Raw genomic sequence first — 26,780 nt, 5'->3', positions numbered from 1 at the left:
GCTCTCGCTACCTAGCAAACAAAATCACAGGTTCAAGTTTCTCGAGCTCATGGAAATAAGCCCTGCTATTATTACTTCCATTTCTTGTCAAAAGGCAAATTAGCTCCTAAATGATTAAAAATCATCTGAAATAATATCAAAGTATAGAAAGCCTTAGCATTTTAAATAACTGTAGTTTATCAGTATGAGTTAACGTTTTGTTCGAATGATTAGCTCTATACCAATGCTTTCCCATGGTTACATTTTATTGTACTAAAGTTAAGAAGTTCCAAATTATCTGACATGTCTTAGGGCCTATTTACACGGTACGACTTTGTCGCATGCGACAAGCTTACGACAGGCTTACGACACGAATTGTTTCGTGTAAATCAAACCTACAACTCGCTTACGACTCTTAAGTCATGTCGTGGGCCTGTCGTAAGCTTGTCGCATGCGACAAAGTCGTGCCGTGTAAATAGGCCTTTAGAAAATTAATTACCTAGATACATACACACGCCTCAACGCTACTTCACTTAAAAACATCTTCGAAGCTTATTCTCTACATATTTGAGGTTGTTTTGAAATTTCATCATAAAGGCGTAATTGCTTAAACGCTTATTAAGATCAGGCTGTTAAGAAACGAAATTCTAGGAAATTGGTAAGATCATCACCAGAATATCTGTTTCTCAGAATTGGCCATGAACTTCCGCTTGCCGTTTGGCGCAATCATAAATCTAACAAAGAATATCTGATAAAGTATTTGAAGTAACGCGTAAGTATAAATTTATTTTTGGTCATTGGAGACATAGGTAGTAAATTGGAGGTTCTAAGAAACTAAAGCCTATAAACAAGTCAAAGATGAGAAAATTCTCAACCTTGGCCATTTGAATTGTTTATGTCAACTAATCAGCCACATGTTCTTGCTGCAAGACATTTGATTGGTTAAAGAAAACGCTGCGTCACATTGCGAGTGGGTGCCAGCTTACCGTTACGCTGACGCACACAAGTTTCACCTGACAAAAAGTGAAACCAAATTTTCGCAGAACCTTTCGCCAAGGTACACAACCGAAACATTACGTCTTACCCGCAGCCATGATTATGGACGACCAACTTCGACAACTTGCGGGTGAAGATTTTGATCCAAGATCGATCGGATTTCCCATAGGAATCACTTTTACGAGAGAAGTACATCATCAAGAGGGAGCAAGAATAAGCGAAGCCGTAATTAGTCATGGCGAAGACATCGAATCTCTCAAAAAGCAAATCGATGAAAAGGACAAAAAAATCGAAGAACTAAACGAAGCCGTAGAAAACTTGCAGGAGCAGAACCAAGAGTTAACTGTGGCGCTCAAGACCAGAAACGAAGAGATCCAAGCCCTTAAAGCGAGAATTAAGAGACTCGAGAGCGACAAGAAAGGATTAGAGGACGAGCTGAAGTCTCTCACAGTCAAAGTCGGTCGAATGGAGAAGGATATCGAGGAACTGAACGAAGCAAAAATGGCCCAGCAAGAGAAAAACATGGAATTACAAGAAAATTTCGACAAGGCCACGGGCAGGATGGAGAGTAGAAACCAATTAATGAAGAAAGAGATAAAGGAGATTCGAGAATCACAACACAAGGAGTCACTGCCGCCGTCAGTTGCAACCCAGAGGGCAGGAGGACGTCAAATGCTTACTTCTCCATTACCAAGGCACCTTCAGAGAGCCGATTGGGAACTCCATGCCTCGCTTACTTTGGGGGAGCTGTGTCGACAATTCCAGAACAAGTTGTATAAGATAATATTCCCGAATTCGTTCCAGTCAAACAGAAACTACAAGATGAAGAATATTTGGCGTGATTTGGAAAAACTGCCTCAGTTGGAGGAGGAAAAGCAGCGATCAAGGAAAAAGTGGGACGAGGTGCAAAAAAAGTTGAAATGGGATGAATGCTACGAAGATGCCATGAAAGCACTCCAGGAAAGCCGAAATGTGGATGCCCATCCAACCCCTTTATCGGAGGAAGGCCTTACAGCAGCCGCAAAACTCATGGATTCTAAAGGTAACCTGAAAGGTTGGCTGTCTTTGAAACGAGTGAATGAGTTGATAACTATGTGGAAAAACGTTCAGACAATGGAGTGAGTCATTTGCTTGTGCTTTATTGGTATCGCTGAAATAGTTTTAAATTCAAATTTAGCGGCTACTTTATTACAAAGAAAGGATAATAGAAACATGTGTCTTTAATCCTAGTTATCGTCCATAGGATTGAGCTTCACCTAAAAGGAACTATGCTTCACAAGCTGATATATAGAGACTAAGATTTACAACGTCACGACGTAAATGTAAGGTCGCAAACAATATGTTTGTTTGAGGATTATATCAAAAAAATTTGAATCGAAATGCTCATAAGAGAATAAAACAGTTGCTTTATTACGGGTTAAAATGCGAAACCAGTTTGCCTCGCTCGTTAACAGAATGGCTGCTGTAGTTATACCGTGGCTTGCATCAGAGCTTAGGTCACATGTTCGCCGTATGATGCGCGGAGAAAAGATAAAGAATTATGTAAAATTTCACTGTATTTACCTAACGCTGAGCCTCGTCTGTAAAGTAGCCATTCTACTTCTTCTGTTGATAATATTAAGTACAGATTCAAACACTCATGGTAGACTTCCGTTTGCCGGCAGACAGACATAACTCTGTTCTAGGGGTATTTCAACTTTTACTTTCTTTCAAGTATTCTACTATTTCAGGATTGAGAAAGGAAAAGCCATGTCAGCTCAAAATTACAATTTCCGTGAGATCAATTAATCCGCTATACACGGGAATTCACCGAAGTAAACGACAAAACTGACCTGAAACCACATTCATAGCTTTCATCCATCGTCGTTCTCTCGGATCGCGCACAAAGAACTCACATCGGTAAAGAAAAACATACATATGCAAATTTTAAAATTAATGACATCTTTTCCTCACTGTTTCTGTGTACATTCCAAAACGAAACTTACTTGTGTGTTTAGCTTTGAAAATTATGCTTTTGCCTGAGTTTATTTGAAGAGTAAGTGGATTTCCGAGAAATTGAACTCTTGTTGAATTGCATTACGCAGCAGGTCACTTTATTTTGCTTTATTCGTCATACTGCAAAAATATCAAGCAGTACCGTTGGAAGATACTTGATTATGGTATCAAGCGCTTCACTGTCAGAGTAAACGGGCAAAATAATCTGTGACAATTCAAGGAAAAATTAACCGCGCGGCTGCAATTATCTACACACGTAAGTAAACTGACTAAGGAACGTATGAAAATTCGACTGCTGATCAGTATAGATGAAAAACATCTGCTATCCTTTTGAAAAACTGCATGGTTCGATATAGCACGACAGGATTACGACAGTAGGGATTGGCAACTTGCATGATCCTGTTTACTATTCGGATCATGGCATTACCTAATTCTGCCCATAACCATTGTACAAAGTAAAAAGGAAATTAAATATAGGGCGCTTTGTGAATACATCAGAGGTGTGGAATCGAAATCTAATGATAAAAGGTTTGTCATTCCTCTATTATTTGCTGTAAGCCTGGTATCTTCTTATAGAAAATACGTCTGTAATGTACACTTTTGCCATTCCTCAAAATATCATTTCAAATTGCGGCTAGGTACGTCTCTACATCGAAATATACACCAAAGCTATAAATGAATATTCTCATAAAGCCGGAAAATAATTTGCATAAGCTTTCTTTATCCAGTTTTGCCTGGCTGGGCCTAACTCAAGTAAACGAGTCATCAAATTGTAAGTACAAGAGGTCAAAGCAGTGGATTCGTTTAAGTGTTTTCTTTGTTTTTTTTTCCTACAACCACGCAAAGCACTGTCTCATCTTGGCCACATTCAGTGCGATATCACAGATACATGATTCCCCCCGTTCTTTCCTTGTTAGATACAATCCATAGCTACACATTTCTTCAAGTTGGAATTTGAGACTTCAGTCAGACCCTTAGGTCAAAATACTGAGCCAGTTTCAACATTTGATCGTTAAATTACTTCGTTTTAAATGCTGCAGAAAATAATATTGTATATACACATCCGTGTATATACAATACACCAACATGTTTACTTTCCCGTTTTTGATCATTACAGATGTACACCAAGCTCTCCACGAAATCGACTTCAATCATAATTGTACAATGATCAATTTTTTTTAAGTCTGACTAACCTCGTGGTGACATGATGCTTGAATAAGGTATGGAAATACTTCTTGTAACGCATTATGGAATAAAAAACAATAAGCATAACACACAACCGGGCAAATATATGAGGAATTCTTCTTTAATATTCATTTCTATTCGCTTAAGAATCGACTGGTTTTTGCTTTGAGTCATTTGATGTCTTTGCAAAGCCTTAATAATTCGAGAAAAACACGACGTTTCCCTAAGTTCAGAATATGATCCCCATGGCAGTGCTAAATTAAACACTACACCATCATTATGTTCGCTTTTTCTGAGAACTACGCCTTAACCATAAACGCACGGTCATTTGGTGGTTTTCCCGGAAAGCTGTTGAAGTAATCATGCGCGACTTTAGCTTCTCGTCTAGGATTGTGGGAAACTTTGCTGTGTCACTTGCCCCCATCCCCAATTTCCTTACATAGCTTTTTAAAAAAGCAGCCCGTTACAATAAGTTAATACTTGGTGTGGGTTGACAAATATAATTACAAAATGAAACAGAAAAAATGCTAAATGAAAAAAAACGTCTCCATGTTTACTTAGAAAAACCAGCGCGAGTGGATATAGAAATGTGTTTCCATTACAAACAAATAATTTCTCTCTCCTTTGATCGAGAGATACATCTGGGAACAACTTCTCGAGTACAAGGTTGAGTTGGAGGGGTCCTCTTCGACATCAACAACCGAACTAATTTTTTTCCAAATTCCTAATCATTGGCCGACTTACAAGGAATTGTATTGTGAAAATACCCGCTGGTAGATCAACTGATGCAACAAAGTTTCATTTTCGTTTAATGCTATCAACCTGTATTTTGAGCTCAAAAAATGCCTCCTTGTTACTTCCGTGTTAATGATAGATCTTAAACCAAACAGTTGAGGAAAAAACCCAACGAAATTAGATCATTTTTCCAAACAGCCTACAATTATCATAGAAATTCCCTTTGACATCATAATCACTAATTATGTAAGGAACATGACTTCGATAACATTCATGTTCGTGTTTCTTTCCTTAGCTTACTGCTTCTCTGAGCGAATCTCAGCTAGATGGCTACAAGGTTAAGGCTTTTCTCTGTGTCGCGTTATGGCAGCGCTTTCAGGCTTTACACTCACGTATTTCACCACAGATCAAGAGAACAAATAGATCTTTTCCTAGAAATTCCCACACCGCGCCATACTTTTTTGGTGGGCAACGTTTCCTAGAAATTACCTCCAGCGACAGGCGTATTTATAATTCATGTAAATCCAACGAGTTGTCATAAGATATGTTGTTCCCCTTACTGTACTCCACCAACCTTTTCTACCAATGACTAGTGATTTTAGGTTGGTAGGACCGAAGGCAAGGAAATATTCATCAAATGTTATACGTAGAGTCAAACAAAAGTAAATCCTGTAGCTAGTGTGACAATCGCACATGAAGGTAAGTGGTTTACTGTCGCTGCTAAGCCTTTCCTACCAAGTTATGTGAAATATTATAGTACTAGCAATGAAAATGGAACATAGATTTAAATATTAAGGGATAAAAATGCTCAAAACCGTAAGGTTTTGAGAGAAGGGAAAAGAAGGTTTATTACATAAGCAAGACAATAACTGAGGAATACAGGAAAATAAAGGAATGTACTAAAGAAAATCAAGTAAAACAAAAATAAATTAAAAAATAAAGGCTCCAACTCTCAACATAAGACACGTCCGACTTTAGTGCTTGGTACTGAGGTCTCTCCCGATAAACTGTCTCAAATCATGTCCAACAGCAGCCAAGGTGCAAAGCTACAATAAGGAAAATTGTAGCATCACCTACAAACCTACATGTATGGGTTTTTGTGCAAACATTTTGAATTGTGAGGTTGATGCCCTAAAGTCCCTATTTGAAGAAGTTCCCAAATTTCGGCACCTGAGCTGGAAGATCATTCAAAGGAATTTCGCTCTGATCTGATCTGACTGATCTGTCTAACTACACATTATTTAATATAAGTCCAATTTTGGAAAACAACAGAGAAACCTTAAGATCCATGGGTAATACAACAACTACAATTTACTGATTTGGCAGTTTTTACAGCGTCTAACATATGGATTTGCTGAGTCAGCACTGTTATCGCGACGAGGCACCTAAGCTAATAACCCTTCAACCCTTATAAAAATTACACTCATTTGGGCAATTTAGCAGAATAAAAATTTTCCTTTGACCGGAGAATTTTGTTAACTGCAACATTGCAAAAGTCAAATAAAATCAAAACACGGACTGTAGAATGATGATAACTCGTCTTGCCTGAGCTGTTTCCTGCCTATGTTTATTTCACGACATTTCAAGATATGATATCGTGTACCTAGAACAAAATGAGCGAATATTTACTGAGTCGCCGTGAAGTGTGTACTTTATGTTTGACTTCAACGTGAGGCGTTTTGCGGAATTTTGATTCTGTTGGAAAGTATGATATTTGTTAACTTTACTAGGCTCTTAGTGGAGAAGAGGAAAAGCGTGCGCACAAAATGTGGGAAAAGAAACAACAATGTCATTTTTACCAATTTTAGATATACAGAAAATTCCAAAAAACGGCCGATGTCTTTGAGATAATGCGCAACTTAGTCTTTGGTCGTGCGGAGTCGTGGAGTTCTTGTTCCAGTCCCTCACTCTTCTTTCCCATTTTTTCACTCATCCCTTAGGGGAAAATTACAAGAAGAGCGCTTTAAGTGACCCCAATACTATCACTTTCATGGTGCGGGTTTGAAGTTATAGGCCGTCAGCCCAGGGTTTGATATAATCAAAGACCACATTACCAAAAAATAAAACAACAACAGCAACAAACAAACAAACTCGCAAAAAGAACATAAAAAAGCCGAAAGATGCGGACGAAAGAAGTCTATCCTGTGAGTCCCACAAAGGGGCATTTACGCTTTCAAGACATTTTTTTTTTCAAATACGACTTCTATCATAGGCTTAGAAAGTTCTTAAAACGTTTATAATTATAATTCGGAAGTATTTGTTTAGAGAAAAAACTTTGGGACAACTAAGAAATCACACTTTCGAAATATTGTGTTTCAGAGCACAAAGCTTGGGATCAATAACGGATATCTAACCTTACAAAATATCATATTTCAGAGCAGAAAAAGCAAACTGCAAACGTCGAGAAAAATGGAGAGCAAAAGAGCCGGCTGAGGTTGCGGTTGCGGTTGCAGTTGAGAACGGAGTGAACGATAAGTCCGAGATTTCCTAAAACGAAAGAACTACACATCATTAAACCTACTTTCATAAAAATATGTACACAAACCAACGGCCTACGGATGGTCTTCTTGGAAAGATGTCTTGGTTGTGAGCAATTAGACTCTCCGCGTGTCGTGTTGTGAGGTGCTAGCTCCGAGTTCCCAAATCTTCTCTCGCATTTCTTGACATATACAGAATTTGATTAATAAAGGAGCCATTTCAGAACACTGCTAGATTTCAAAGTCTTTTACCGAATGTTTAATCAACCTTTTCCGCTTCGAGAAAAAAAAGCAAACACACACGCAGACTACGCATACCTCTAACTTAACCAATAATTGCCTTTTGACAAAGAGCCTTAAAATGCTTTTTTAGCACAATATCACCAGGTGTTCGCTTTGAGTTCTGTCAAGAAGCACACGCTCAGAAAATTGAAGCCTTAAATATATCAGCTAACTTTTTAATCTTAAAAAAATATTTTCAGACACATGATCATCCTTTCGAAACCAGAAGAAATATGTCTTAGAGCAGAAATCTGGGCTACATCTATAAACCTCCATACTTTCGTAGCATTATGTTTCAGAGCAGCAAACTGAGCCACCGTAGGGAAAATCTATATTTTTAAAATATCACGTTTCAGGGCAGAAACCCGGGGTAAAATTTACAACACCTACTTTATAACCCTGTGTCAGTGGCAACCATAAAATAAACATGCACAGAAATTGATATTATAGAAGAACATGTCATAGCGATCAAACAAGGTACAACCAGCCAACTGTGTGCTCCACTGATACACCATTGCCGAAGGTACAGTCAGAGCTGTGTCGAGTAAACGACATTAAAGTTGGCAACAAGATGAGCGAAAATCGACGAAGACGGGAGGAAGCTACCGACATAGTGACAAACCCAACTATGTTCGGTATCATAGGAGCCCTGAACCGCGACCCAGAGACAGTAGAGAACCACACTAGGCAAATCGAGTCTTTAAAGAAGGAAATCGATGAGAAAGACAAGACTCTGTCAAGGTTAAACAAGGATTTGAAAGATTTAAGGGCTCAAAACGATGACTTACAGATTACCCTGGAGTCTAAGAACCAAGAAATCGAAGCGCTGAAGGACAAAGTTGATAAACTAGAAACCGAGAGGAAAATATTGGAAAAGAAACTACAATATGTCGAACTCGAATTTAAGGATTTGAAAAACCAAACCGACGAAAAGAACAAAGAAATCAGGGATTTTAAGATCTTACTGGAGTCGAAGGATAAAGAAATAACAGCCATGAAAAGGGAACTTAAGGATTTGAAAGACCAAAACGACGAGAGAGCCAAAGAAATCAAGGTTTTGACGATTTCATTGGCATCGAAGGATAAAGAAATAATTGCCCTGAAAGATGGGATCAGAGAGCTTGAAAATGCGCTGAAAAGTTTGGAGCTCCTTACTGAAGCCTCGAAGAAGGAATGGGAGGATGCGAGGGAAGCACGAAAGAAAAGCGAGAAAGACAAAAAAGAAATGAAACTAACTATAGAGAAACTGTCGAAGAATATTCAGAGAATGACGAAGGAACGCGACCAAAAAGAAGACGACGACCTCAAATGGAAAAAGGAATTCCAAGAAAGTATGCAACTAGTGCAGTCTTATGGAAGAGGTAGCCAGTCTTTGCCTGATCCAGTTGAGAATGCTTTCATTCTTCTTGGTCAAATGTGCTCGCGAGTGCAAGCGATGATGTACCAGAGAGTACTTCCAGACCGTTATAATGAAGAATACTTGTATAAATTGAAATTCATCGAAGAAGACATTGCGAGAGAACAGGGAGACCTTAAACGTCAGGCGATTGAGAGATGGGATGAATTGAAAAGGAAACTAAGCTGGGATGACATCAACCATCCCAGAACACTGACAGAGATCCGGAGGAAAAGAAACGATGTGGCTCATCCCAATCTGCTTACAAAGGAATTGCTTCTCAATTCAGCTGAAATGTTGCAAGAGGCAGGAAAACTGTCCGGCAGAATGTCTTTGACTCATGTCCGTCAAATAATAAAAATATGGGACCTTTTAGATCAGATGGAGTAGTGGAAACTTCAAGCATGTGCTCAACACATACACGTATGTACAATTAGAGTAACTGACTGTTTTAATGTTTGATCCAGCCTAAGCGTTGGACTGGCCTAAATGTCTTGTTGGCAACAACTGCCGGTAGAGTGACCGAGTTTCACAGTATTAACATGGCGTTTCAATCCCATCGGTGAAATTCGTTCCAACGGTATTGTTTGGAATGGTTTAAAAACACATTTACTAAACGTTTGTAAAATATATCTTAAAATCGTGAAATGCTGTTGGTCAAGATTACATAGAAATTGGTGCAACGTGAGCATCACGCAAAATGTGAGCAATTTACAGACGATCTGCACCAAAATCAATAGCCGAGAGTTAACAGGGCATGTTAATGGTTTCTGTAGAATTGAACTGTTACAAACATATTTTATTCTCTTTTGTTAAAAATTTAGATCTTGTCGCTTAATCTACTGCGAACATCACAACCGTTGAACTCACGGTCTCCCCTTTATTTTCTTCAGGCTGTTACTAACATATTGCAAACTTCGCATAGCTTTAGCTTGATGCAAAGTAGGAGATAATGTCATATTTTCAGTTAGTTCACCAGGATTTAGAAGAGTAATTTTTGGTCAAAACGAAGGAGTTGTATGCAGTATAGTGTCTCCTTCAGGCCGCTATCTCGGTCTTCCTTCTTTCGCTTTATACATATGGTCTACTTATTGGCACTTAGAAGTTAATTTTAGGTAGATACACTCGCTTAAAGGGGCGAAATGATAGCTTTCAAGCCCGATACTCACTGTGTTCATATGAATGATGGCGTGTAAAATATATTTCTGCAAAAAGTTCGAAAACAGGTTAATTCAGAGCAGCAAAATTTTGAGAAACTATAAAGAATATTTAGAGATTTCTCCGAGAATTCAGCCGAGGGAATGTCGCGTTTGTAGGAGAATAAAGTCATAAATGCATGAATGAAATTTGCATAATTATTGCACTGAATCTTTTGTGAGAACATGCTAAGACTTTGATCGACGTTTTCGGGTGGCAACTTAGTTCTTTATCATTTTACTGAGAAACATTTTGTGAATATTGTTTTTGAAATCATGAAAATCATGCCACTCAATAGTGACCAAAGGTCTCCATAACGCACGTAAAATGCGCTGTGGTCACTTTCCTTTTCGAACAATTTATCACTCGAGCTATTTCCGTGATTATTATCCTACTTTTCGTTTTATATTAAAATGTGACAAAATAAGCTATCAGGACTTACTCCAGCTCTTAACTGCTCTTAAACTTTGGTAAAATATTGTTTCCTAATTGATCAGTTGCAGCTAAGGCATACAAAATTTTCAACCGACGTTAAGTGGGGAAACAGGGCAATAGATAAATAATTTTTACTAGCTGCGTGATAATATAAACTCGCTGAATCATGATAGAGAATTTCCTAGAAAGACATGGATAATTAACTCCTTTCAGGATGTTGAAGAAGCATCCGGTCGTTAAGATTGTAATTAAATAAATTCACATTCAAATATAGCTCTGATATTAAAACAAGAAGTTTTTAAGACGCATGTAAATTCAACTGCATTCGCAGTCATTGTTGACGACAGAGAGCTAGGGTCCAAAAGGAACTGTATGTTACAAGCTTTAACACGTCTGGACATCCGAAAGTTATCATATTGCATGTTTCCTTCCCGCAACTTTCACGCGAACGTCGACTTGTCTGTGTTGCAAAGCTATTGATCTTAAATTGAAAATTTATGGCACTGAGAATGACAAAATAAATTTTAATGATTAAGCTTGATGAAAACAAAAGTAATTGCCGAAGAGATTTCAAGCGGCTTGCCGACAATGTGGTACATTGAAACTGCCACATATCTTAGCGTAAGCCCAGGCCCACACAATGTAACTATTGGGCAGCAAATCGTTCAGACATGCCTCGTCCATGTACTTTCCCTTAAAAAAGAGTCACCGTTACGGAATATTGATCCGTTTTTGGGAGTAACTCGTTTTGGATAGTGAAATGGCACAAGCTTGTCCAAAATGAGCAAAATCTGATTTTCAATGGTCCTCCCTGTTTTTGATCATTCAATGAAGTATACCAAAAAGGTTACAAAGAATGACGGGAAAGAAGAGAGAAAATCAGAGAGCAAGTGTGGAAAATGTGTAAGAGCTTCCCTAGTCGTCAACTTACATACACTCGCCATGCGACTACACACAGCGGAAAGTGTCTCTGTTGAGCAGCAATTTGACACCTTTGTTTCATGAGTGAATGCATACACTTCACGTCCTATTCCCCAAATTCCCCGTTGACCGATAAGATCAACACGATGATCCATTGGAAGAGAAACGTACATACTACTGCCACTAAAATATGTATAGAGTGTATGCATAGAGTTGAGCCCGCGCTCCAAAATTTAAAAAAAATTATTGGTGCCAAAATAAAAAAGCTTCGGAAAATGAAATACTCCTAGAGGAAATTCTAATTACAGAAAACGTGCCTGTCAAATTGGCGAAATGAAATAAAGGCCACAGGTCAAAACCCAGTGGAATGATGAACCCTCCACTCCCAGAAGTGACCAAGACAGAATTTCTCCTTACAGTATGAATACAATATCAAGCAGGCAGGTGACGAGAATGGAGAAGAACATCAATCATGGGATTAGTAGTTGAGCCAATACCAAATTCTTTGAACTCACATCATAAGAGTTGTATGGCAGATAGTAAGGACAATTACTAATCAGATCTTGGGAGTGAAAGGGTTTCATACATCGAGGTTGCACTGTCCGGTTTTAATGCCCGTATACTAGCACATGAGACATTTCTGCGATTTGATTGGCTTAGAGCAGTGGTGTTTCAGCTTAATTTAAGCCAAATACCTACATGTGAAAATTACAAACTAAACCCGGGTAGTGGTAGAGACGAATAACAGCATAATTTGTACCTGATGTTTGGCATGAATACCACTGGTGATATTTCAAAATTGCCTCAAATGCCACTGGCCTAACAGCTGGTGAGACTACGCATAACAATTTCGAAATATCACTGCAGGTATTTAGGTCAAATATCACTAGAGATCATCCAATTACCTACACAAAGACAAAGGACAAAACCACACACTCCTTTGAATATAAATTTGGGCATCAGTCTTTATTTTCAACAACAATACCAATAAATGTATCAAAACTTTTCTTGTCTACTCCATTTGGTTAGGCAGTATTGTTTAGAGGGGGGAAAAAATCTCCAGTGATCACTGACTGCTCACATTCAGCCTTGATGGTGGCACTTGATAGCTACATCACACCAGCACAGTTCCTGCCCTTGCATGTTAGCTGCTGCAACTGAAGAAAAGAGAGAATTTTGCTCATCTGTTGACACTGATAAAAACATCAAATTGCACAGCAAAAAGTATGAAAATTCCTTAAAGCCCGAGCTAGCTTCACACTGAATTCCTGCACTTTTTGAAGCAATAACAACCAATCCAAAGTGTTTGAATGAAATTCAGCTGCAAAGGAGGAATGAATTAATGTCAAGGGTTGATGTGATAATGATGGATGGAGTTAAAAGTTTCTGATGGCTGTCATTTCCATAGCGCTGGTCGCAGGCTTGCGGCAGACTGTTGAGGTGGTAGCCCCAGGTGCCCAGAAGGCCTGCGCGCGTAGCGCAATGGTGATCATGGCCTGTCAGGGGAACGACAGCCTCTTGTTTGTTCAGTGGGGGAAATGTTACGTAGACGGGTAAATGGATGGTATAATCCAGAAATCTAGTAATGTCATTGACCATATTTACCTGCAGGCGAGGCGATGTGACAGCTGTTAATAACCCTTTCACTACCGCAAATGACCTGGAGAGAATTTCTGCTAACGATATAAATACAATATCAACAGGATGAGTGCTGAGAATCCAGAACATCATCTCAATTTGGGGACCATTGGTTGATGCCATACTAAATTCTACCAAGTAACTACCATCATAAGGATTGTATGGTTGACAGTGAGGAGAGGTGCAAATTTGATCTGGGAGCTAAAGGGTTACACTCAAGTTGTAAGGGACGTACAGGTGCAATCTGGTTTGAAGGGAATTTCATTCCTGTGCAAGCCCTGTGATTTCAAATGGCTGACAGATAACAATAATAATATTATATCGGAGTGGGTGATCAATCATTATTCTCACGGATTTGATTTTATGGATTGACTGACCTTTTTTTTTTCCCAGGGAAGGATTCAATTTGTACTTCACTTGGTCCTTGTTTTCCCTACAGGCAGGAAAGCAGGAAAATTCACATTGACATTCAATTTACAGCCTCCTTTTAATGAAGCCTTTCACTCCCTCCCAAGATCTCCAGAGTAATTCTCCTTAATGTCAGCCATACAGTTCTGGTGATGTTGGCTTGGAGAATTTGATATTGGATCAGCTTAAGTTCCCTTCATTTCTATTTTTCTTTGATCTCATCACTTGTCTGCTTGATATTGCATATTGTATATTGTATATTGGATATTGGATATTGGATATTGTATATTGTAGATTGGATATTGTATATTGTATTATCATTTATACTATTATTAAATGAGATTGCTATCATATCAGGGGTGATTTTGTAATGAGAACTTAGAGGCTGGCCACTCTTAGGGTTAAAGGGTTAAGATTTTTTCTTTCATTAATGCATTGCAAACTGTACATAACTAGTAAAGCAGATCCTATTTAATGGTTCAGAGATGACCTTTCTACAAGTAACTAGAGTTGAGGCAATGGAAGATATTATTGCATGCTCAGTGTATTGTAGCATAGTATTTAAAAGTTTCCTGTTTCTGAATTCCAGCAGTGGATAACTCTTGTATTCCAGCACTGTTATTTTCCAGCCCCCCTTAGCTGTTCTCAGTTTCTCAGCAGGAGTTAACTGTTGTATTCTAGTACTGTTAATTTCCAGCCCTACACAGCCGCTCTGAGATTACCAGCAAGGAATAAATATTCTTTGACAGTACTTACTTGTATTTTCCAGCCCCTGGAGGCTGTTCTGTCATTTCTGTTTTCCAGCTGGAGGTAACTGCTATTTCTAAGCACAATTGTTTTCTGGCCCCTCTTGGCTGATTGGAGTTTTCCTGCTCCAGTTGACTGTTATTTTCTGTAAAACAGAATAATATACATAAGGACCCAGGCATGAAGTGAAGAAACCTTCCTTGGAAACCTTGGAAACAAGACAATGTTTTTAATTGCTCAGATCAAAACCAAAAAATTTTACTGTTTGTTAAAAACAATGTTATATAATGTTAAATGTTACATAATGTTAAAAATATCAAGGCCAAAAGTAATTCTGAACACAAAATTTAATAAATTTGACAGCTGTGAAGTATATAGCATTGCTTATGAATGAGACAAGAATGTGCTTTTAAATTTCCATCATACCTGAATAATGTCTGTGTAAAAATTGAGCTCAAATGTAGTATTTTTAACTTATAAATCTACTCCTAGTAAGTGGCCCCCGCGCGCTCTTTTTTCCTTTCTTTTTGTTTTTCTCCTCTTCTTCTGCCTTTATGAGAGCCACTTCCTGTCGGGTCATTAGACCATACCGACTGCCAATCTTCAGGGGGACGCTCGGTTGTTCTGGAGCCGGTGGGGGAGGAGTAGGTGTTCTGGCTGCTTCTTCTCGAATTCTTTCCTGTTGTGTTGTTTATGGAATATTTTTTTTTATTACGGTTCATTAAAAAATAAAACCAAGAACATCTCTACAACATTTTTATTTTTTTTCCCCTTTTCTAATCTTTTTGACACATTGAACATTTTTTTTTCTTGAAGGATTCCTCAATTCAGAGACATGTGGGATATTGATCAAATGAAGCCTTTAAGTGCTACTGTGGTTCTTTCTTTATTCACTCCGAGCTTTCGCCGTTCTACGGCATCATCCCTGATGATGCCGTAGAATGGCGAAAGCTCGGAGTGAATAAAGAAAGAACCACAGTAGCACTTAAAGGCTTCATTTGATCAATATCCCACATCATTACCACATGCTACTAAAGGACACGTTCAAAATTCAGAGACACTTTTAAGTTATGGAAACAAAGATCATGTCTCGGGTAACTCACAATAACACCATGTAAAGCAATAACACAGTCACTTCTGTCAACGGTTTTTGCCTTGAATTTGACCAAAATGCCAAACACTAGCTTGTGAGCATAGGCACTGTGCAGAATATGATGTCTACAAACTTTGCCTCACATTACCATACCATGAACACAAAAATATTTTATTTAGTTATCGTATATTTACCTGTTCTTGAATCCAGTCCCCAATAGAACTGACCACATGTTCGAGGTAGTTTTTGAAGCCCACATTAGAGTGGAGCTTAGTGCTCCAGGATAACTTGCTTCTACTGTCACAGCTGGCTCCCACGGGATTGCGTAACGCAAGTAATAGTGTGTGGTCACGCTTGTGATAGTAAGTGTCCATGTATGGATAAGCAAGGCGTGCAGCTTCCAACACCTGAGATACAAGAGGTAACAGCTGTAAATTCTCACACACACACACAACCACAGTACCAATGGGGTTTAGTCTGTAGTGAAAAGGACTCCTTGAGGTATTGTAAGAATCATCATTATAACTACCGCTCATATTTATTGAAATATGAGTGGTAGTTGTTACTTGTCCTATTTTACGTTTTTATTTCTGCATTTTTGTTAAAACTGAGCTTCTACACTTAGATAACAACAAAATTTCGACCACTCTACTTTTCCATCATCATGCTTACAAACCATGATCCTTGCTCTACAATAATCACATAACAGCCTATGAACAAAGAAATGAGCTTAAGAGAAGCTAAGGTTTACAGCGTAAAGCTAAAATAGCAGAATTACATAACAGCCTGTGAACAAAGAAATGAGCTTAGGAGAAGCCAAGGTTTACAGTGTAAAGCTACCCTAGCAGAATTACATAACAGCCTGTGAACAAAGAAATGAGCCTAAGAGAAGCCAAGGTTTACAGCGTAAAGCTACCCTAATATTATTGAACACAACTTACACAAGAATTATATAGTATATGATCATATCCAACATTTACCTGTATCATGGTTTTTGGATCAAAATGTTCCACAAAACACCACTCGTCAAGATTACGAAAAGATGTCAGTAAGAAAGAATCGTTGGCAAGTTTCTTTATCTCTAAGTCCTCATTAGGGAATCTTAAGGCTTGGAACTCACTAAGCTTGCTGTAAGGGTGGTCCCACAGGTTTGAATAAAACTTGAATGATTCATCTACCTCCTCAAGATCCACAACATCTCCATTGTGATCTGCAACCTTCAAGAGCATTCCTTCAAAAGCAAATTGCTTCAGTATGCGCTCCAGAGAGTCAGAGGAACTCATCCTGGACTTACAAAAATGATACAGCTCACTAGCTCTTGCTTCACGCTCCACAAGGTCTTGACCATCTAGTTGTGGCAGTTCTTTGAGGCAGGTTTGAGGAAAGAGATCAAGTATGCACCTTTCTGCTTCTTGTGGGTCAAGACTATTGGCTGGCACAAGATCATGTAGGCGGGATGTCATTCCATCACCATACTGAAGGATTACCAGGGATTCATGAAGTTTTTGAGGTCTGGTAGTGTCTATAGGCTCAGTAATAGCCTAGAGTATTAAAGAAACAAACTGGGTCTATCAAAGTCCAGATAGTATAATATATATATATATATATATATATATATATATATATATATATATAAAGAGGACACATTGACTCTCTGTGACTCTGAGTTTTGCACCTAAGTGCTCGTCAGACAGAACTTAGCCAAGACGAGACTTAGGCGTGAAACTCAGAGTCACAAAGAATCGATGTGTCATCTTTAATTCTTTAACTTATATATACTTAGCTCTGCTACCACAGCATTGAGCACTTTATGCCAAGGTAGACTCTATTCCCACATTCATTCATTTATATATATATATATATATATATATATACATACACACATACATACATACATACATACATACATGCATATACAAATATATATATATACACATACAAATACACAGTTTCTAGCAATAAAAGTTTTGTGTTTTGTATCTACAAATAACCCCAAGCAGGATATGCAGGAAGACACCTGAACTGTATGTTTGAAAATACAAAGAGGACAATTTAAAGATTCAGAACATCACATTCATGAACGAAACCAACAAACAAGTAGCTGGGCCTTTGAGAAATGAATGATTGATTACTTAGTGTTGTAAGGTGAAAACCAACTAAAATTATGTTTTGGTGGGGGCATTTTGTCAGTGTATTGACTAAAAGAAACTTTTTTACTGGTGTAGCACAAAATAAAGGTTTTGATGCTAGCAAATAGTACCATTTTGTGTTTTTTGTTGATCATCTGATTTATCTGGCTAATACGCTCTGAAGGCAGTTTCAATTACACATTAGACAATAACATTTCACAACATGCAGGCAAAAGGCTTAAAACTTCAAACACCTTACCTGTTTGCCATCATTTGGCAGTGCTAATTTAGATGTTTTACAAGAAATATATGCCGCCAGGTCGTGGCTGAGACCATCTTGTCTTGGTGGAACAACCTGATCCAGTGGATTTGTTTCATCAACTGTTGCAACAACCTGATTAGATACATGTACATATAACACCCTGACATTGATGATGTTCTTTATAACAAATAATCTAATAAAGAACATATCCTCAGACATTATCATGAAATATTTTTCATTTGGAGAGGAGCCAATGTGAATCTCATTTTTTTATGATTCATCTGTATCAATAGACATGATACCCCTACTGAAAATGTCAGTTCAATGACCAACAGAGAAAATTGCAACACAAACAATTTTTTAGATTGGTATTTATATTTTGTTGTTGATTCAGGGAACAAATTGTTTTTGGCTTGCATTAATTTTGGAAGAAGGAAATTCATAAACTATTTACTCAATCACTTACTTATTAATAGTATCACATTCTTTTCACCATTTCATTTTTATGTAATACTAGTGAGGAAACCAATCATAGCTGGATATTGCACAGGATTTTTGTAAATCAATTGCCCATTTTATTTCAACTGGCATGCTCTTAGCATGTAATTCTCTCATCCCAATTTAATTATTTTTTCTGTTTCTGCCAGTAAATGACCAGCACAGTCCACTGAGCAGGCATCATGAATTTGTTTAGCTATGACACTTTGCCAGCAGTAATGCTGCACAACTTTCTTCAAGTGTTTGCAAACTTATCCCTTTAACTACCTTGAGTGACCAAGACAGAATTTCTCCTTATAATATCAAAACAATATCAAGCAGACAAGTGATCAGAACAAAGAAAAATATCAATTAGGGGATTATAAGTTGATCCAATACCAAATTCTCCAAACTAACTTGACAAGAACTTATGGCAGACAGTGAGGAGAATTAGGAATGAGATACTGGGAGTTAAAGGGTTATTACAGCTAGAGGTAGAGATTAGAATTAATTGCCAACTGTTCAATGAATCCCATTGCACAAAGTTATGCACTTGTATGGATGAATACTCAATATCAATTATATTGTGCACCTGCATGGAGTTTGGCTCAGCAGCTCTTCATATAGTTCTTAGCAAGTGTAATTGCTACAGTAAATCTAACCCTAACCTGCTCCAACAAGCAGTGAAGAATAAGAGGAACACTGTGGCTCTCAGGTGGTACACTGCTAATCAGGTGATCATAGTAGCGTTTGTCGGCATCTGCTATCACAACTGAGGCACTGCCACCATCTAAAACAAAAACACACAAATAGTAACAGAATCTTAAAAAGGGAAAACAATGTGACAGCCACATGAAAAAATTAAGGCCCCTTTTGATGAAAAAAAGAAATCTTGGAGCTTTTCAATTTCACAGATTTTTGACCATGCATGTTCTTTAAACACATGCAGTCAATTTTCTTCACCAGAAATGTAAGAAGGTATCTTCCACTCTGATGGAATTAAAAATGAGAGAGACGTTATCGTAATTTAGTCAAAGAATCCATCCAGTTCAGGCCCTACTCTACTAAAATTATTCAAACAGAGGTTTTGTGATGATAAGAAAGGATTTTGTCACCAAGAAAACTCAAAATTCATTCCTTTTTTTTGTTAAGGTTGTAAGGAACCCTTTCATGAGATACACAAAAGCTTTTACAAGAAGTTGGCAAGAATCTACCCTTCCTAAGCCAATAAATGAAAAACTTTAATGAAACAATTTCTCAAGTACACAAAAGGCAATTTCATTTTTGTGTAATAAAGGCTTAAAAACTCTACAGCATCAAATAGTTAACAAGCTAAGATACAGTTTTTCCACGCTATCAAAATGTAAAGAAAACCATCAAACAGAAAATTTGAAAGAATTAAGTCCTTACCCTGATTAGCTGTAGTAGATTGTGACCCTAGGGGGTCAGCAGCAGGTGGAATGACTAAAGCACTTGCTGAAGCTTTCAAATGTACAGGAACATGAATCAACTTCATCAAGTTAAGGTAATGTTTGTACTGCTCCCAAGGATCCAACATGTTGTAGCACACATCAGCTACACCCTCAAATATTGCTGTTCCAAATTCAACCTGATGTGAAGATTTTCAAACAATAAATCTCTGTTGAACTATGTTGTAATGTACTGGTAATACTTCTATCAGTTCAAGAACAATTACTTTACTGTGTAATTTAAACAAATTATGAATTAAGAAAAACAATATATATTACATTGAGTCAACAGTGCAACTCAACTTAAACAAAATTTTTTCCAAAAGATACAATTTAAACAAAAAAAAGACAAACAATTTAAAATAATTGCTTTTAAATAAGAAAAAGATACACAGTGAATTAAAAGAAAAAACTTATTCTCACATTTATTCCACAATATTAATTAATTCAACAGTCTACAATCAATTGCCTTTTTCTCTGCCTCTAATTCCTGAAGATTCCTTTTTGGTATGATGCTGTCTTTAATTCTAACTTCATATTTGGCTACGTCTTTGAGCTTGTGACCAGAGGCAGCTTTCTTTACAATGTTTTGTGATTCAGCCCAAAATGCTTTGATCAAAGCTTCTTGTTCCAGCCTTTGAGCAACCTCCTCTGACATGACTAATTCCCTCTCCAACAACTCCACATCATCTTCCTAAAATTTACCAGAGAGTTCTGCATTAAAGTTACCCTAACAGTATGTTTCAGGTTTGAAACAATTTTGATTTAGATTTAAAAATTAGAGCCCAATTACAATCCTTTACAGAGTTGCTGAAAAACTTCCCCCTTTCCTACTTGTCAAGGTTATTAAGGAGAAAATTGGGCTGTAGATAAAAGAAAAAAATATTTAACAATGAGAGGGGAGCATAATGTTGCAACAAAACTTGACAAAGGGCGTAGGTTAAATTAACGGAGCTAACACAAAGGGGAATACTGAGAAGGAAAGCCAAAGCTACTTACAATTAGCAAGCACATTCACAATTTGATTTTTTTTAAGTAAAAAATTTATATCAAAAGGAATACATGAATATATGAAATAATACTTGAAATGTGGGTAATATCTAAATATGGCTCAAACAATACAGTTCACAGCATTTTAAATCTGATTTTTAAAATAACTCTCATAACAACAAATATCAATGCATATTTGGCAAACTTAAAATAATAAATGAAGGATTGCTTTAACATTGTAGAATTTCCTTATTCTTTAATCAAATGAAAGACCTTAAGAGCTTGCCTGCTAATGCAAAGTGGTCTAGGTAAATATTTACTGTTCAGTTGTTAACTCACCTTGGCAGCTGTGTTCTCATCCTTTTGGTGTGTGGTGGGTGTGAGACTATCATAATTCTCTGCTTTGAGGCAGATGAGTGCATCAACATTGACACCTACTTCAATCAAATTGGAAATAACTGAAGCTGTGAGGATACCTTGGATTAATACATAGTGATGAGGGCTTCCCTCATCATCAGGCTCATCATCTACAAGAAAATTAACACTAAAATGAAAACAGAAACACTACTGTTGACAATGTATTTCTTTATGCATAATAAAGCAAAAAGTTTCACTATCTTTTAATACCACCTTGTCATTATAAGGCTAACTTCATGCATCCGAGGACAAAAGTGCTATTCTTAATGAGAGAAACCAATGAAAACAACAGGGTGTTACATGCTTTAAGGGTGTTATTCAAAAACCATGTTTATTTCTTCACTCCTTTAATTATACTTTTTTCATATTTCTTAAAGCTAATTAGTGCATTAATAATATATAGATTTAGCCAAGCCTAAAAGCGGAGCTTGCCCTTTTTTTCTCCCAAACAACTTGCCAGGACTAGAACCCGCGTTGTCCGACTCGGAGCCCAGTGCACTGACCACTGGACTACTGAACAAAGCCGTGGCATTGGCATGCCTGTGGTACAGTTGACCACGCATGTCAAAAGTAGCACCTTGTACGGTCGTACATCCAAATTTTTTCAGCTTGATGGGTTACTACTATTTTGTATAATTATGGGGCTACTTATATTGATTGATGTTCTCCTAACGATATAAATACAATATCAACAGGATGAGTGCTGAGAATCCAGAACATCATCTCAATTTGGGGACCATTGGTTGATGCCATACTAAATTCTACCATGTAACTACCATCATAAGGATTGTATGGTTGACAGTGAGGAGAGGTGCAAATTTGATCTGGGAGCTAAAGGGTTACAATCAAGTTGTAAGGGACGTACAGGTGCAATCTGGTTTGAAGGGAATTTCATTCCTGTGCAGGCCCTGTGATTTTAAATGGCTGACAGATAACAATAATAATATTATCTCGGAGTGGGTGATCAATTATTATTCTCACGGATTTGATTTTATGAATTGACTGACCTTTTTTTTCCCAGGGAAGGATTCAATTTGTACTTCACTTGGTCCTTGTTTTCCCTACAGGCAGGAAAGCAGGAAAATTCACATTGACATTCAATTTACAGCCTCCTCTTAATGAAGCCTTTCACTCCCTCCCAAGGTCTCCATAGTAATTCTCCTTACTATCAGCCATTATACAGTTCTGATGATGTTGGCTTGGAGAATTTGCTATTGGATCAGCTTAAGTTCCCTTCATTTCTATTTTTCTTTGATCTCATCACTTGTCTGCTTGATATTGCATATTGTATATTGGATATTGGATATTGGATATTGGATATTGTATTATCATTTCTACTATTATTAAATGAGATTGCTAAAAACATGAAATTTCTCCCAACAATGCCAATAGGCAGTGGAGAGAAGAGGTAGAGAGAGAGAGAGAGGCGATGGAATGGTCTACTATTATTAAATGAGATTGCTATCATATCAGGGGTGATTTTGTAAGGAGAACTTAGAGGCTGGCCACTCTTGGGGTTAAAGGGTTAAGATTTTTTCTTTCATTAATGTATTGCAAACTGTACATAACTAGTAAAGCAGATCCTATTTAATGGTTCAGAGATGACCTTTCTACAAGTAACTGGAGTTGAGGCAATGGAAGATATTATTGCATGCTCAGTCTATTGTAGCATAGTATTTAAAAGTTTCCCGTTTCTGAATTCCAGCAGTGGATAACTCTTGTATTCCAGCACTGTTATTTCCCAGCCCCTCTTAGCTGTTCTCAGTTTCTCAGCAGGAGTTAACTGTTGTATTCCAGTACTGTTAATTTCCAGCCCTACACAGCCGTTCTGAGATTACCAGCAAGGAATAAATATTCTTTGACAGTACTTACTTGTATTTTCCAGCCCCTGCAAGCTGTTCTGTCATTTCTGTTTTCCAGCTGGAGGTAACTGCTATTTCTAAGCACAATTGTTTTCTGGCCCCTCTTGGCTGATTGGAGTTTGCCTGCTCCAGTTGACTGTTATTTTCTGTAAAACAGAATAATATACATAAGGACCCAGGCATGAAGTGAAGAAACCTTCCTTGGAAACCTTGGAAACAAGACAATGTTTTTAACTGCCAACTTGGACGTGTACAAACAGGCAAAACAAACAAACAGACAGACAAACAGACAAACACTCGCTCGTCGCTCGAGTCAGGAGGACGCTCGTCCCCTGCGGCTGAAAGCCCTGTATTTGCGAAGAGAGAGAAAAATCTACGGACGGAAAAGGCTTTCGATTCTCTTGCGAGTTGCTTCGTTGTCAGAGTCGATCGACTGCTGGTCTTTTTGCACTCGCGCGTTCGTCCACGTGTGCGCCACGAATCGAATCGAAATCGAAGCGGCTTCGCAGACGAGGTGCGAAATCTTCCAAACGAACGAACGAACAAAGGAACGAACGAACGAACCAATATTGCGCAAAGAGGAGAAGGTTGAAATCGACTCGCCCGCAGTCGAAAAGCCTTCGTTAAGTTGTGGGAGTGAACTCAATTCAGATAATATATACAGCCACTAGAGAGTCTCCAAATAAGTGCGCTCCTCGCCCAACGAATCATTCTTTGCACAGGGTTACCTTGAACACAGCAACATCGCAACTTCGCCTCGGGGATGGAAGGTGTGTGATGCCACATTCCCACTGCCTCCGATTTCGTGGAGGCCAGACGAAAAAACATGTCGCTCTAGCTCGCATCAGAGCATGGCTCCCATGCTTTAATTCTAGGATTCCCTGAGATTTGGACCCCAGCCATGGCAATTCCCTCTGCTTTGCTAATACTGATGCTACATCCAGTGTAGAATATTTCCAGGGTATACTTCCAGTAGCTGTCTTGAAAATGCCAGGTTTTTCAGCCTTTAATGCATAGTAACCAGGTGGAAGACAAAACTTGACAGGAAACTTCTTCCTTTTTAGAGGCATACTGGGCATCTGTGGTAGACAGTTTTGGACCTTAACAGACATAGAAGAAATATGTGTAACCTCTTGCATGTCTTCAACCTCATCTTTTTCATAGAAGAGGAGATATGCTTCCTGGCTTGTAGCTTCAAGATGTGAAGACTGTCGAACTGTGGTATCACTTGAAAAATACCACCTCTCTTCTCTTTTTAGGTAACACACATAATGACCAGAAGAAATGGTGGTACCCTCATGGACAATAACACTTTCTCTTTGTAATCTATTAAGTTGTGAAGTTTTTTTCCATCATTTTGAAATCTTACCATTTGAATGCAAAATGACAGAGGTGCCTGGCATGTGACTAGCCTCTTCCATGCATCAGTACTCTGGGAGCAACTGATGTAGTAAAAATGAAAGAATGCATAATTTAATATTTGTGCAATTCATTATATATAGACAGGAATCAGCAAGGGGAGGGGGGCAGGGGGCTACTAGTTTTTCAAGTAACTAGACAGCATGGAATGAGGCATTGCACATACTGTTGCTTCTTCATCTTCTAGTTACTGGAGGTCACCCAGTCAGTCTCCTATACCACTAACCATGATCCTTGACATCACCATCACCATCATTACCATCATCATCCTTGTTGTCATCATTATCTCTTTATTTGTTAAATGATGTTGTATTGAAGGCAGCAAATAAGCTAATGTGGACTTATTGCATTTTGTATTTGTATGAATTTTTATTTCATTATTTGCCTTTTCTCAATTGATTACAGGAATGAATTGTATTCTTCACAACACACAGACACAGAGACCAGACCACAGCAACAGGGACTGCATCTCCTACTCTTTTCAATCCATGCATAAGAACTTGAATTTGTACAATTGTAGTAGCTTTGACATTCCTAATTTCTTGCACTGGAAGAAAATAGTCTGCTTTGTGCATTGTAGTTTATAGTGTTAAGCACTGTAGCAGTTATCAAAAAAATAGTTGTATTTGTGTGTCCTTTTGGTGTTAGGTTTAATGCTATTAAAATTTGTTACCTGCTACAGTAATAAGATGATTCCAGCTCCACTGGGTTAGAATAGTCCTTCAGGAAGCTCTGTATAGTACAACCCTTAAGAATGAATAGACAAACACCACTTATGGAACAGGATAAATGTTTGAATAATACTGACTAATAAAGTGTGTGATTGGGTATAAGAAATACTATGGTAGCTTGTCTTTGTGATGAGTATTTGACTTTTCTTGTTGTTATTGGCTAAACTAAAAATGTAAATGTTGAGTGCAGATAGAACTGTTGTCAATGTCAATGTTTATTCTCCCACATGCAAAAGAAAAATGTAAGGGTGGAGGTGATTATTATAGAGATCATTTTGACCACAAAATTCACTTTTTGTAAGAAAGAATGTGTAGTAAAGGTGTAGTTCTAGAAAGAATTGAAAGATCAACACACTCCCACCCCAAGTAGGATCATTGAAAATTCCAGGGGAGAGGGGGTCCAAAAGTGCCAAAATTTTTTAAGGAAATGCTTGACATGAAATGAATTTTTCAAAGGGGAGGGGGGGTTGAACTCTACCCCCCCTCAGAAAAAAAAAGAAACCAAAAACAAAAATTTCCATGTGGCAGGGACACCATTCCTGGATTTAATTTTGCTGTCTACAGGTTTGTGATTGTAATTAATTTAATCCACAGGAAATTGGCATAGTCAATTTAGGAGTTACCAAGATTATCAAGTCAATATGGTCCAGAAACTACTCATTTGTCCAGAGGGTGGGGCTGGGGGAGGGGGATGGGGAGGGGTCGAAAGTGTTAGGTTTGCGTACCGTTTTCACTCTTTGCACTCCTAGTACTCGTACACGCACATTTTAGATGAACGCGCAACACAAGTGTCAAAAAATAATCGAGCAAAGAACTACGACTTGCAAAGCTTCCAGGACTAATATAAATTTACCGCCATAAACAGTGAAAAGGCCTAAAACATTTTACTCGTAGCTCCGTACAAGGTACAACTTCCTGTGACGTTCTAACAAGATTATCCAGTTGTCAAATACGTATTTTAATATACGTATTTTAATTGTTTCATAAAGTCGAAATAAGCTTAATGTCAAGAATAACTAAGTGGATTACCACACTGATGACGAATTTTGTGGTTCATCAAAAAAGTACTTGGTTCAATTACACAGTTCACCGATGGGTTGATGTTGTTTGCCTGCTGGGATTTTATGTCTTCCACTCCAATATCAATGTTATTTTGACGTGCTAAAATAATATTGAATACATTTTCAAGACCTGTTTTAGATGAGGTGCACTTCTTGTGATTGTGCTGCAATCCACTGAGCCCTTCGGAAAAACATGTCACTGAGAGCAGAGCTTGCAAGACACTATTCAGAAAGCAAGTATTTCCAAGGTTTAAAATTCCCTTTGGATCCATTTGACCGTGAGTAATATTTAGAATTAACGAAGAAAGTGTATTATAACCAAAGGCAGAAGATTCGTATATGTACGGAGCGGAGCGAGATAAGGTAATATTATTTCCCGCGAAAATTACACAAAAAAAGGTAATAGATAACTTCCCATTTGTTTTTTCTGGAAAATTACAACAACAAAAAAAGGTAATAGATAACTTCTCATTTGTTTT

The 26,780-nt window shown here is 37.9% G+C and overlaps 3 protein-coding genes and 2 long non-coding RNA genes across 5 annotated transcripts; 3 read left to right on the top strand and 2 right to left on the bottom strand.

The window, feature by feature from the left end:
• The first annotated feature begins 953 nt into the window (after nucleotides 1-953).
• Nucleotides 954-2,615, top strand: LOC149047584 (uncharacterized). The gene has a single exon (XM_089202865.1). The coding sequence runs from the start codon at nucleotides 1,072-1,074 to the stop codon at nucleotides 2,095-2,097; it is 1,026 nt and encodes a 341-aa protein (XP_089058991.1). The 5' UTR covers nucleotides 954-1,071; the 3' UTR covers nucleotides 2,098-2,615.
• Nucleotides 2,616-6,570: 3,955 nt separating this feature from the next.
• LOC149047583 (uncharacterized) lies at nucleotides 6,571-10,397 on the top strand. Its single transcript, XM_089202864.1, has one exon. The coding sequence runs from the start codon at nucleotides 8,221-8,223 to the stop codon at nucleotides 9,433-9,435; it is 1,215 nt and encodes a 404-aa protein (XP_089058990.1). The 5' UTR covers nucleotides 6,571-8,220; the 3' UTR covers nucleotides 9,436-10,397.
• Nucleotides 10,398-12,537: 2,140 nt separating this feature from the next.
• LOC149047582 (sperm-associated antigen 17-like) lies at nucleotides 12,538-22,404 on the bottom strand. Its single transcript, XM_089204285.1, has 13 exons — nucleotides 22,395-22,404; nucleotides 21,151-21,338; nucleotides 20,291-20,515; nucleotides 19,763-19,961; nucleotides 19,021-19,142; nucleotides 17,873-18,007; nucleotides 16,465-17,025; nucleotides 15,679-15,891; nucleotides 14,818-15,070; nucleotides 14,401-14,536; nucleotides 13,614-13,669; nucleotides 13,204-13,271; nucleotides 12,538-12,755 (listed from the first exon to the last, which is right to left on the bottom strand). The coding sequence occupies exons 1-9, from the start codon at nucleotides 22,402-22,404 to the stop codon at nucleotides 14,861-14,863; spliced, it is 1,863 nt and encodes a 620-aa protein (XP_089060411.1). The 3' UTR covers nucleotides 12,538-12,755; nucleotides 13,204-13,271; nucleotides 13,614-13,669; nucleotides 14,401-14,536; nucleotides 14,818-14,860.
• Nucleotides 22,405-23,047: 643 nt separating this feature from the next.
• On the bottom strand, nucleotides 23,048-23,996 carry LOC149047581 (uncharacterized). Its single transcript, XR_016185560.1, has 2 exons — nucleotides 23,819-23,996; nucleotides 23,048-23,236 (listed from the first exon to the last, which is right to left on the bottom strand). It is a non-coding gene; the product is annotated as an uncharacterized LOC149047581 (long non-coding RNA).
• LOC149047580 (uncharacterized) lies at nucleotides 23,991-25,356 on the top strand. The gene is made up of 2 exons (XR_016185561.1): nucleotides 23,991-24,349; nucleotides 24,915-25,356. It is a non-coding gene; the product is annotated as an uncharacterized LOC149047580 (long non-coding RNA).
• Nucleotides 25,357-26,780: the final 1,424 nt, after the last annotated feature.

The sequence above is a fragment of the Pocillopora damicornis genome, chromosome 4, assembly GCF_964200805.1.
Source record: "Pocillopora damicornis chromosome 4, jaPocDami1.2, whole genome shotgun sequence".
NCBI classification, from domain to species: domain Eukaryota; kingdom Metazoa; phylum Cnidaria; class Anthozoa; order Scleractinia; family Pocilloporidae; genus Pocillopora; species Pocillopora damicornis.
Note: the sequence above shows the minus strand (reverse complement) of the source record. Positions and strands in the feature narration are given on the sequence as shown.

Coding starts and splice junctions, on each gene's coding strand:
- LOC149047584 (XM_089202865.1), top strand. CDS start 1,072: ATGATTATGGACGACCAACTTCGACAACTTGCGGGTGAAGATTTTGAT.
- LOC149047583 (XM_089202864.1), top strand. CDS start 8,221: ATGAGCGAAAATCGACGAAGACGGGAGGAAGCTACCGACATAGTGACA.
- LOC149047582 (XM_089204285.1), bottom strand. Junction 19,143..19,762: donor ATCTACTACAGCTAATCAGG/GTAAGGACTTAA, acceptor TTTTTGTTTTAG/ATGGTGGCAGTGCCTCAGTT. Junction 15,892..16,464: donor ATCCAAAAACCATGATACAG/GTAAATGTTGGA, acceptor CTTGTATCTCAG/GTGTTGGAAGCTGCACGCCT.